General features: G+C 41.3%; 1 protein-coding gene across 1 annotated transcript; it reads left to right on the forward strand.

Annotated features, from left to right (window-relative positions):
• The first annotated feature begins 4,270 nt into the window (after nucleotides 1–4,270).
• On the forward strand, nucleotides 4,271–12,650 carry ASMT (acetylserotonin O-methyltransferase). Its single transcript, XM_084505889.1, has 8 exons — nucleotides 4,271–5,701; nucleotides 7,533–7,707; nucleotides 8,375–8,504; nucleotides 9,189–9,257; nucleotides 9,753–9,871; nucleotides 10,588–10,728; nucleotides 11,746–11,868; nucleotides 12,167–12,650. The coding sequence occupies exons 1-8, from the start codon at nucleotides 5,630–5,632 to the stop codon at nucleotides 12,376–12,378; spliced, it is 1,041 nt and encodes a 346-aa protein (XP_084362015.1). The 5' UTR covers nucleotides 4,271–5,629; the 3' UTR covers nucleotides 12,379–12,650.
• Nucleotides 12,651–13,021: the final 371 nt, after the last annotated feature.

The raw sequence follows: 13,021 nt of genomic DNA on the forward strand, positions 1-13,021 counted from the left end.
GTTTTTTTTCTAACTGACTCTACCTTTGTAAGCTATTCAGTGACTTAGAAAAAGGGCATATGCATGATTAGGTTGTGCTAATAAAGCATTTAATGTGTTCTCTGGAAGTGTTATCTTGAAAGCTGTTAGAGAAAACGGTATTTTCAGGAGTGGCTTCCAAAACTGCAAGCACAGGATTGTGCAGTCCATCACTGACAAATGTTGTGTGGACATCACACCAGTGTCAGTGTTTGATAGCAGAGGTACAGATGCTGTCAGGTAAGGCAGCAGTTAAACCAACTAGCCTGGTATGTGCCTTAATTCAGTTGCATTCTGTTGACTTGGCCTTTCTCCAGCCCAAGGTATATTTTACTTGCAGAATCTTTCTCTTGCTACCTCACAAGAAATTTGCAGAGCTGTCTCTACGGCACCTGTTAAAGCAGCAATCAAGTTGTGGCTGATCCTTCAGTACTAGGTATGCAGAATGAATCCTACGGCTGTATTAAGTTCCTATATGTGCAAGTATTATTTCATTGGTGTCTAAAGGTAGTGTGCCTATATATTTTTTGTTGTACTTAATCTGATATCAGGCTCAAGGCCTGTGTTAAATTACGTGCACTGCCATCCTTTCTTTTAACTGTTGTACAGAAAATATATTGTATCAGTTGCCCTCTCATGTGCTGCATCCCCTGAATGTGTCTCCTGCTGCCTCACAATAAATTTGTGGATTAGCTCCACTAAATGTTTTGAAGGTTATATAACTTTTGAAGGGCTAAGGCTGTTTGGAGCTGTTTTTTAATTGATAACTAACCCAGTCATGTGTGCACTGTGGCAGCTGTGAAATGAGCTCCACGTGGTCTGGACGGGATGCTCGGGAGTGCTGTCCTTGAAGATGGGCTATTTGTGGGTCAATGTGAAGAGTTAATTTTGTGGGGGCACTGCAGTCAGTCCCAGCTAGCAGTGTGCCAACCAAGTGTCTGAGCACGGATTTGTCACCCTCAGACTAGGTCTTCCTTGCAGCTCTGTGCATGGTCCTGGACGCTCCTGCTCTTTGTACCAGATATCAATCACCAACAGCATAAGGCTGTAAGAAACATTTGGGGTGTACCACCATGTGAAGGGACTTCAAGGGTGCTTGCTCATGCCAAAACTCAGGGAGTCTTGTGTCTGCTCACTTTGGAAGACAGAAAAATGACAGATTAGTGTGAAGTGGCCTATGCCAACATTGTTGTGTGTCCACCTATTGCCTCTGTGATGTCTGACAGAGCACAAGTTATATCTGACACGAAATCCTTACTGCTTTCAGCTGCTGCCTGTCTCTTTTTAAGTTTCAGTCTACCAGTTTTAGCTAGTGAACCTGTCTGTCTCTGATCCTCAGAGACGATGCTTCTTACCTGCTGGGACCTTTCTTTGATAGGGATCTCAATATCTACTTGGGTAAATTACTTGTTGAGAGGTTCTTTGCAGGCTAGGAAGTTAGACCAAAACCAACTCTGGATTTTTTGCAATAGTCTTTAGAATAAATTTTTGGATTTTTTTTTTTTTTTTTTCTAAACAGAAAAACTGAGAAGAGGGAGGGTTTGTTCAGAGAATAAGCTGGGTATACAGGATTTCCTGCCTGCTCTGTATGTCTGCTAGTAACATACCTGTTGTAAACAGGAGAAACTAAAATTAGTTGGTCTCCAAACTGACAGAACTAACAGTGAGGTTCCTAGGAAAAAGCATCTACTATAAAACATGAGAATTAAAAGTTATAAAAAAAGAAAATGTATGTTTAATTGAAAAATGTATGTTCTGCTTCAAAGTATGATACTGAGTGTCTTGGAATGTTGGAATCCTTATAAAAGAAAAAGTTTAAACAATACTAATGAATGTTCAGGCCAACTGATATCTGATATAAGCTGGGCATACTTAGAGGCTCACTAATGATAGTGAGCACAGTTGTTTCCATACTGGCATTACTGAAGCTCATTATTGTAGTCACGTCCCTGAGCATGTCCTTATAGCTTATAAGGAAGGTTGCACTATGCAAATAGTGTAATCTGTCATTTCTTACAGGGACATTAATTTCACCTTAAATAAATCTGATTTGCCCATTAACCATTTCACAATTTAAAATATTATACGAAAACAACTTTTTTTGGTGTCTATGTGTAGTATTTATTTGTAGTGAGTCACTGAGGCAAAGATAAATTCATCATCAAAACAGAAACTTGGAGATAGATCACATGCAGGCTAAAGCTGTTACTCTAAGCACTGTGACAAAAACCTTGATGGGGTTTCCAGAGAAAGAAAGCCATTGCAATTTCATCTTCGTGAATGTATTTCTAGCTTAAAAGGAGCTTAGGCTTTAAGCCTCAGTAACAATTTACTTGGAAACAGCAACACAGTGTGTGTGGCTTTGCATCAATCTGATGTGGGTTATCTGTAACACTCCTCCCTTGCATCTCGCTGCTGGTAGTAATCCCATTAGATGATTACATCTGGTGTCCTCAACAGACAGACATGGTCATAATTGAAAAAGTACTTCAATTGGATTTAATCAACTGTGTGGTCATTTTATTACCAGAGCTTCTTGTACTCTATAACTTTGCCCTCAGTGCAGTGAATTTATGGCCCATTACAACACACTAGGCTATGGTTGTGCACATAATATCTGGTTATTTAGTCAAAACTACATGAATCAAGGGTTGAGCATTTTTATGCTCATGAATCTTTAATGCATCTTTACTAAATGTCATGGTAATATCTGATAACCAATCTGTGGCTGAACCATTTGAAGAAAACAGGCTGGGAGTCAAGACAAAACTATAGCATGGGGAGTATTTCCTTTCAGCGTGGCTGATGGCCTGAACCCAAATAGCTGTTATGAAATCATTTGTATTGGGAGGGGGAAATTTCTATGCTTGGGCAAAATTGCACCAATTTGCAGCAATGTTTCTTAGTAACAGGCAGAGTTGAAGAACTGACCTTTGGTAGAGATTTTTTTTTAATTCTTCTATACCTTCCCAAGCTTTGGGCTAACGATATTTTCTAAGTACAATTTATTTCCTCTATTTTTATTAGGAGGAGAGGAAAAGGTATCAAGAGAAAGCAGGTGACATGGTTATACAAGTCAGCAGGTTTTCCTGGTTATTCCCTCAAAGGAACCAGATCTTGTTAAGTGCAAGCTGCACAGATGCCAGCATCAATCTGGCATAAAAGTGTGTTGTGATCTCCAGCATTGACAGTACAAAATAAACAGAATCTAACCTGTACAGAAATGTTAAGTGTGTTGCACTAGCAAGGCAGTGTAGTTACAGGCTGTGCTGTCCAGGCTGATGAGCTGATGATGTCCAGGCTGATGTTTCTACTGTTTGGGGTTTGCTTCAGCTTTTTTTATGTTCAGTATAAGTATTTTGGTAATGCAAGACACCTTGTGTTCTTAGAACATAGGAAATAATCTGAGTTGTATACAGAGGGGGAAAAAGGCTGATAACCTACTTTAAGAGTTATTTGCTCCAGTTAGCTAATTAGATGTCACTTTTTTCATTAATGACTAAAACAAATACATCTATTGTCTGAAATATATAAGGATCAGAATAGAAAATAGGGTTTTTCAAAAGGATTATGTAGTAGAAACTTTCAGTTGAGAATGTTTCAACTACTCTGTGGATGCAGTGAAAGGAACACAAAAATCAGAACTGGTTTGTTTCCTCTAAAAAAATGAGGCAGGATCAAAAGAAGTGCACAGAACTAACCTTCTGCAGTAGCAGATAGATACAACTTGACTTTCTAGAAAAGGAGGAGACCATCAAAATATTGTATGGGAACAATGCTGTAAAGTGCACGTCTTCAAAGATGCACCAAGCTAAAGTACAAAAAATGTTGAGCTGCGTGTGGATCATTGTAGTGCTCTGATTTTGCCTGTTAACTTTATTGCTGAATCATTGTTTTTAAAAAGAAAACAACAAACCTACAACTGGGAAAGTACTATTTTATAACACATTGCCATCGCTGTATCACCCAAGTCATGTTCTGATTTAATGTTGTTGCCTGAAGGGTCATTAAATGTGTGATGTAAAACTACAATTCTTTCCTTAAAGGAAAGGGCCTGTTCTCACCTGAAGGTTGCCCACAAATGCTGAGGGTAGGATGACCAGCATTTACAAGCTGGTGCAATGAATAGTGGGGCAGTTTATGAAGATGAAACCCGTCCAATATCTGGCATTGAAATAAAGTTCATTTCTTCCTCTTAAGGGTTTTCTGGATGTCCATAGCTAGTTGTACAAAGAAGTGGAGGAAGACCATGGCAGCCAGGTGGAAGATGTAGAATATCTTGTCTTTCCTCAGCACCTTTCTCTGCCAAAATGTGGCAAACCACAAGTAGGACTCCCTGCTACCATCTGGCAGTTATCAAACAGGCCCTGCCTTCTAAGTCTTTATGTGGGAAGACACCCACAAAATACAGAAAAGAAACAATTGCAGACTTAATTCCTTGTAGACATCATCTAAGTGATCATTGTCAGGGCAAATTAGTCACTGTGACAAAGCAGCACAGCAGGTGGGCTCTCATAGCCTCTCCTCACACTAGCTGTTCCTGCACTTATGGGTCAGATGTACCTTGTGGCAGCCTGTAGACCTGTGCACACCACATCAAGTTCTGGGTCACCTCTGGCTATTTAGATAGACTGTTTGTCCTTTCTGTGGGCATGCCTGGCAAACCAGGCCAGGGAGCAGAGCCAGGCTTTTCATGCCCCAGTGGAAATTCTTCCAGACCTTGACTCTGGTGGAATGTTTTCTTCTCCTTCAGCTCCTTGCATGGATTCTGCCCTCAGAGTACTTCTACAGCAGCCCTTTCCTCCTCCATAGCAGTTGTGCCAGTCTTTTCTGTGCATGGGTAAGGTCTGAGGCCTGGGCATGCAATCCAGATCAGAGCAAGTCTCTGTGTCAGTAGAGTCAAGATAAGTGCTGTGCACATGCTTGTAGTTTGTGGTTAGCAAGGGGTGACTGGAGCTGGGGTGGTCTGAGATGCCAGGCTTGGCCAGCAGTATGCCCTGACAGCTTAGCTCTAAGTTGATATTCTTCTGCTCTGAGCTGCTGAGAATGTCCCATTTTCACTTAAGAAATGTCACCAAGTTGTCTTCTTTCCTCCAGGTTGCATTTCATTAGGCTAGCAGATGTATGTCAGGAATTTCCTATTCCAGGGATGTGTCCCAGCATCAAGATGCCAGTGTGATGGAAAATAGCTCCTTTTGAGCAGGCACGGAATATGGCTCTGCTTTGGTTTATGAACTCCTGGTGCATCTCATTGAGTTCAAGTTCTTTGTGTTACTCTGTAGTAAGTTCTTCAGAGTTCAGCTTTCTTCAGATGTCTTCAGCTTTCAATTGTTTTTTAAATACCAGCCTGCTAATTGACCACTGAGCCAACAGTGCCGCTTTAATCTTCGCTGCTTCTTTTGCTTGATGATTGAAGAAGATGTAAAGAAACAGTTGAAGCTAGTAGAAAAGCCTGTGGAAGCCAAATGACTTAGCTCATTTGTTTTGTAACCAAAGTGTTTCTCAGAAACAATAAGATTAAGTGGATCAGCTGGTGTGCTCTGTGCCTGGTAGAAAGAAGCTTATTTAAATTAAGACAGGCAGAGGATCTCAGCCTCACTGTAGAAGGAAAATGGGCTCCACAGAAGACCTTGACTATCCTCAAATCATCTTGCAATACAACAATGGATTTTTAGTCTCAAAGGTAAGAACTATAAATCAGTCTTGGATACAAGTCTTTAAAGTATGCTGACAGAAATATTCAAAGATATCACCCTAGTTCTTTAATGTCAATCTTTAGAAATAAAACAGTCTCTTAGGAAAATATACTATCTACTCATCTAGCTGTGAAGGAATTTTGAAAAGAAGTCCCCGCTCCTCAGGTTAGACTTAACGTTTATTGAGATCCCTCTGACCTTCGGGAGTTTGGATGAGCAGATCTTGCCTCTGTGTGAGACTTTAAAAACACATGGATTTATAGACGAGGGTTTGTTGTTTGACTGCCTCCAACATGCAAAGCCCTGTAGGTCCTGGGATTTCTTCCCACTTTTCATGTTTGAAGTTTAGAAACCAGAGGACTGACTGACATTGCCTTCTTTTTCCTTTTCATACCACCCAAACAGGAAGATTATTCAAATATATTCTGAGATGGTTTCTTTCTTTCTTGCATATCTTTTACTGTGTGTATTACGCACTAGGCAGATCTTGGTAACTTCTGTGTATTGCTTCTTTTCAGGTGGACAAAAAAATCTGATATAATGACTTTTCAGAGTTAAAAAAAAAAAAAAAAAAAAAGTGAAATGATCTTTTCCAGACAACACCTGATTAAGGCACAGGGTAGCACATTTTTTTTCCTATTTCCTTAATGTTTACTGATGTTGCTTGCCTTTGTGTGTGTGCGTGAGCACACAGGCAGAAAATTCCCATGTTCCAATGTAGGGGATTTTTTTTCTTTCTTACTGTCCTCTGCTGTATCTCTAACCAACCTAGTAATGGAAGGAATGCACTTCAGAGGTCTGCAAATGCTGCTGCATCCAAAGGCTCCTGAAAAACACGGTATTTAGTGAAGAGAGGAACAAACGAACGATGACAGATAAACAGTTCCAAAACTAACAACAGTGTTATGTTATTGAGAAACGATCTCAATTTCAGTTGAAACCATGCTGCCATGAGGTTAAGCCACAATATATATTCTTACTGAGGTAAAAGTAGCTTCCCATGGACTTTATCAAATCAAATTGTGGACTTTATCATACATGAGTTGATGACTTTCTTAGTGGTTTTGGAGCATTTACATGGCCAGTGAAATAGGTTATCCATTACTAGACTGTGTACAGCTAGAGAAGGATATTTTTCTTGTTATGTGTGGTTATGTATGTCTGTCTGAAGGTTGCAGACTTGTTCCTGGAGTTGGTACACACACCTTCCTTTTCATTGAAAAGATGGCATGTTTCTGTTGGCCCTTTTGTCTGAGACAAACCTCCTTTCATCAGGGAGACTGCTGTAGCCATGGATATCAGTCCCTGAAGATAAAACAGTTGTGTGTGTGGACATTTCCCTCAAAAGGGTCTTCAGAGTGGGATACTCACCCCTGCTGGAGACCACAGGAGAGTCTCCAGGGTCACTGTAGCATATGCTAGATAATTAGCTTTTAAACAACAACAACAATGAATTCAGTCTTGTCTTTGAGCTCTTTGGGCAAAAAGCAAGTGAGACTGGTGTGAATGTGATCTGAAACTAAGGTGCAGGCAGAAATATTCACAGCTAAAACCTGGCCTCTAAATATAAACTTTGTTAGACTAAAACACTGTATGGCTTGGGCAGTAAATAAAAATAAATGAAAAAGGGTTCACTACAAGCAATCTATGGTGTATTCAGAGCTCAGAGAAACTTTAGCCTAATTACTGGACTTGTGTATTTGAAATAATATATATGTGTTTAATGATTTATTATATGCATATTTTCTCCAACACAGCAGCTTTAGAAATATGGTAAGCTATGGTGATTTCATCTGATCCCCTTCCCCTCATTCCCAGGTTATGTTCACTGCCTGTGAGCTGGGAGTGTTTGATCTTCTGCTGGAGTCAGGAGACCCTCTGTCTTTAGATGTGATTGCTGCACGCCTGGGTACCAGCACCACAGGAATGGAAAGACTTCTGGATGCCTGTGTGGGATTGAAGCTCTTGTCAGTAGAGCTGACACAAAAAGGAGGTAATAAAGGCAGAAGAAGGGGAATCGCTGAATTGCAGAATGGTTGAGGTTGGAGGGTACCTCCGGAAGCCATTTGGTCCAACCTCCTGCTCAAGCAAGGCCATCCAGAGCAGGTAGTCCGGGACCATGGCCATACAGCTTCTGAAAATCTCCAAGAAGGTAGAGTCCATAGCCACTGTGGATGGACTGTGACTATGCTCAGTACCTGCACAGTAAAGAAGTCCTTCTTGATGTTCAGATGGAAACTCTTATATTCCAGCTGGTGCTCGTTGCCTATAACCCTGGCACTGAGCACCACTGAAAATAGCATGGCTCCATCCTCTTTGCACTGTCTAAAGGGTGGAAAGAAGAAACTAAAGCTTTTAAAGATATGATGGTTTTGAAAGTGAGATGAGGTTTGTGGGGAAAGGTGATATCTAGTGTTAGGCCAGTTACCATAGCTGGAAGAGAAGACTATCCCTTGGGAGCACCAAACCCTTTTCAGCTAAAAGAGAAGCAGCAAATTTCAGCATGATTGGAATACTGTGCTGCACATTACAGTTGGAGACTGATTGTAGAAGAAATGTTTCTCTCTTTTGGGTTATATAGATGTATGCCGATGATGGAGACAATAGGCTTGTAAGATGATATCATACATGTTAGTAAACATACTTATTTCACCCCTTAGCCCTCTACAGAAACACAGAAATTTCCAACATCTACCTTACAAAGTCAAGCCCCAAGTCTCAGTACCATATTATGATGTACTACTCCAATACAGTCTACTTATGCTGGCACTACCTGACCGATGCTGTGAGGTGAGGAGGAGAAGGCGGGTGTCATCTGCTATGTGTTTCAGGCTGCTTTGCTGCACCTGTACGTCTCTGTTTGGTGCCTTTCTGGCAAAGGGCACAAGGAAAACACTGGTTGGTTCTTGGAAAGAACAAGAACCTGCTGGTCTCTGCTGTTGTCACTACTGTCTGTGTATGTGTTCTTGTTTTCTTTTCTCTTCTAATGTTAGAGTAGATCTAGGAATCATACCTTTGTGTGTTTTCGATTCCAGGAAAAGATTTGTTCATTACAGTCACTCTTATGTTAGGAGGCATCAAAGTAAATGATGAGAAACAATGGCTAAGGGTACTTCTGTTGCAAAAGCCTGTAAGAGTAATTTAATATGTGACCAATGTTTTGCTTTATCCAGTCTGTGCAGCAGACTTGCTATGCTTGAAGGTGGTGATTGGTGATGATCACAGCCATATTGCACCTTTATCTCAGATGCAGTCCTGTAAAGAACCAGACAATCTTGTTGAAAATTGAGAAATATTTCATCATCTTTTGGGACTGGTAGGTGAGGATGTCATTACATCCATGAAAAATACACAGGTGTATAGTCTGTCTAGAGGTGAACATCATGCACACTAGCTGAAACTTCAGCTCTTATGTATGTTTGGAGTAATGGTAAAAGAAATTCATGCTAATATGCTTTTTCGGTTGCATTTTAGAGAAGGAAGGAACCAATATGAAAGAGCTTTTGGTGTTTCATCTAAAGACCCATTTGGAGCAATGTACAGGTATTAGTATGTTTTTAGAAATATTATTACTGTGGATAAACTTTATGATTTTAATCATGGCTGAGTATTATTAAATACAATGATGTGAGAATTCCACTCATTAGAAACATCATGCAGATATTTTTCCTTTCCAGCAACATCCACTACTGGAGAACTCTGATAGTTTGAATAGACAAGTATAATTTTCTATTGTGAAAAACATATCACAGGTCTCTGTTACAGGGGCAGTGGCAACTGAAGGAAAAAATCCCTTGGAAGCCTGAGAACTAGCAGTAATACACTGTTGAACTTAACTAGTCTTAATTACCTGCTCAGGTGCAGCAATGTATAGCTTGCTACAGGAAGACTCAAGACAGGTTTGCGTGCAAAGAGAATGCATTGTTTTCAAATACAATGAGATAATGTTTAAGCTGAAACTCATAATAAGACTTCTATAGTAAGAGTCACCATTAAGTAAGTTATATTTCTGTGTGCTGTACCTGTTTGCGTTACTAGGTCCGAAGAAGAAATGCTGAAATTCTTGGCTGGCCAGAACTCAATCTGGGCTATATGTGGTAAAGATGTTCTTACTGCATTTGACCTTTCCTCTTTCACATGGATTTATGACTTGGGAGGTGAGCATCGGTAGATCTTCAACAAGCCTCTGCATTGTTAGTTCTGCAAGCTTTGAAAAGAAAAATAATTCCCGTGTTATATGAAGGGCAAAGCAATGAAAAGCAGAGCATATCTCAGAATCTCATCAGCAATAAAGGGAACATTTTCTCAGTTGGGTTGAGTTAAAATGAGAAATAGTAAAGTGGTGCAAGCATTAGGAAGATGAATACTTTAGCCTACAGAGTTTCATGTGTGTGAATAGTGGCTCATCTCCTTTATGTGTCAGTTTGGTATTTTTTCTTGTCTTGTTTGATATGTTCTTCCAAACTATTTCAACCTTCATTGACTGAAGGGGGAGAGACTGTCTGCTGCAGCCTCCTACCCCAGTGCTGCTGAACACTGCCAAGATTCGTGGGACCTGTCAGACTCCCTTGGTGCTCCATACTTTTTTCCCCAGTGTCTGGTGTAGCAGCTCTGTTTTCATTTCCCACCTTTCAGCACCTACCACTGGGTCTGGCAGAGGCACTGTGTAATGGCAGCAAGGCTTGGGCTTCCCCCGTCTGGGCCTGGATGGCCACTCATGTGCCTCTTCCATTCCTGTGGCACTCGGGGAACAAATGTACCCTTCCAGGTGCCATGAGGCTGAACGCGCTTCTGTTGGCATCACTTTTGTGTTGGGGATGGAAGAATGGGATGTTTTTTTTTCAGCACTGCTCTTCTTTTGCCCCCTCACAAGGAGGTGGAGGAGCTTTGGCCCGGGAGTGTGTTTCTTTGTACCCAAACTGCACAGTCACAATTTATGACCTGCCAAAAGTCGTGCAAGTGGCCAAGGATCGATTCATACCCCCCGAAGAGCAGCGGATTGCTTTCCACGAAGGTAAGTATGGACATGTCTCGGGCGGGTGCTGGTGGGCATCAGCAGAGTGTTCATCTGCAGGGTTGCAGGTGACAGAGGCCTCCTCCACCTGGTTACTCACATGGGAGATTAGTGACCAAAAGTGCCCTTGTACAGCATTGCCTTGGGAAGCGTCCACTTGGAAAGGAGTGAGGCAGGAGAGCAGATTTCCCAGCCTTTGGATCAAGAGTTATTTGCTTGTCCAGGTGATGCAGGAGCATTGACAGCTGGAATGGGCATACAGAGCAGCTTGAAGATGTTTGGGCACTCCCAAAAGCAGTTGTGTTGGAGTTGTGCTGCCACAGCTTGTTAACAACTGCCATGCCACATTACGGAGCTTCCTAATGTTCCCTTCTCTCCTGTGCAGAGCTCCTGGCAGATGTGTGGGACACCAGACCTGCTCTGAGCAAGGGGTTTTCCTTCCCTGGCTAGACATGTGTCCTGAGATATTTCAGGCTTTGAGTGTGGGTGAGCTAGCCTAGGTTGCTCTTGCCTAGTCCTCAGACCTTGTGAGCTCTTTGTACTCTCTCTGATGAAAAGGAGTGTAGAGAGATCTCATTTTTTTTATTTTTTATGTTTTCAGAAGCATTTATTGGAGGGACTTAATATTGCTAGAAGAACTGAGAGAGGAAAGAAGCCTTTAAGGAAGGGAGGGAAAATATAAAAGCAAAGATGGAGAAACACAAGACATATTCTGTATGCCAGTGATGCAAAGAACTAGGAGTGGCAATGAGAAAGCGAGATGAAGGGAGAAAAATATGAATGCGGTACACCGGGTGCTGAACAAAAAGCATGACTAAGAAGGTAGCACTAGAAGGTGTGAGATTGTGCGTTTTTTCCTTATGGATTTATGCTGCAGCTTCATCTTTATTGCTGTCTGATGTGGGTCACAGCCCTGGCAAGCCAAGAGTCTTTGTAACTGAAGAGATCTGAAACAAGTTGCTTAACCCCCCTCTGTGTCTTGGGGGGTTTGTGAAAGGATGTATTTTTGCTTTTCAGGAGACTTCTTTAAAGATTCAATCCCGGAAGCTGACCTCTATATTTTATCTAAGATACTGCATGATTGGGATGATGACAAATGTGGGCAGCTGCTGGCAAAAGTTCACCAGGCTTGCAGACCCGGTAGGTGTGAGCTCCTGAAGAACAGGGCAACTCCCACCTGTCAATTACATGGAGCACACCAGCTTCAGTGGGCAACTTGGGTGGCAGGGTTTGAGTGCAGAGGTTTCTTGGTTGAGCCGTTCACTTTCCTGAGTCAGTGGTGAGTCACTGAGCCTGTCAGGTCTGAGGCCTCACTACCTGAGAGGCTGCTGCTTCCCAAAACTGCACGTTGGGATCTGGTCTAACAACTCCGCTGAAAAATATCCCATCTTCTCAGAGCTCAGCATGTGTGTTTTCTGAATTTTCTTTATTCAACCAGGTGGTGGAGTGCTGCTGGTTGAGTCCCTTCTGAAGGAAGATAGAAGTGGACCCGTAGAAACCCAACTGTATTCAATGAATATGTTGGTACAGACAGAAGGCAAAGAGCGAACACCTGCAGAGTACAGCAAGCTCCTTGTGGCAGCTGGCTTCAGAGAGGTTCAAGTGAAGAGAACTGGAAAACTTTATGATGCAGTTTTAGGAAGGAAATAATAGTATCTTCATGTTGTGAAGCACAGAAGTGGAGAAATCTAATATTCTTATCTTAGAGGGCAGTTATCAACTTAGCTTTTACTGAAGGCCCTCAACTTTTTTGTAAGCTGATATATTGTCAGGAGAACAGGAGAATCAGTAATGATACAATTTGAGTGTGCATGGGTTGTGTGTTTATCGGATTGAGTAGGACTTGCCTTTGGCTCTGAATAGGGGAGAAAGAAATCAAAACCTGTTCCACAAGAAATAACCCATGAAATAAATTTGCAGTGTGGCTGTTTTTTTTTTTTTTTTTTTTTTTTTTTTTTTTTTCCCCAAAGTTTATGCTTCAAGTTTAACACAGTACCTGACAAAAGTAAAGCTGAAATTTTACTTGGATTTACTTGCAAAATAAAACTGATCACTCTACTGAGCTCTGTTAGCTGCTATTTTATTCCCTGCGGACTGAGGTAGTATAAACAGACTAAAATGTCTCCTTGTGGTTTATCTTGCTGAGTTTCAAGAGAAAATCTGTCTGAGCCTTAGGGAATTTGGCATGAAAACTGACTTTATTTTTTTTATTTCCTTTAGATTTCATTTTAAATGGAGAGAATTTTGTAGTCTAGTTTAATGGTTAGCTGAAGTACTGTAACGTTGTTCATAG

The sequence above is a fragment of the Aythya ferina genome (assembly GCF_964211825.1).
Source record: "Aythya ferina genome assembly, chromosome: 1".
Classification (NCBI taxonomy): Eukaryota; Metazoa; Chordata; class Aves; order Anseriformes; family Anatidae; genus Aythya; species Aythya ferina.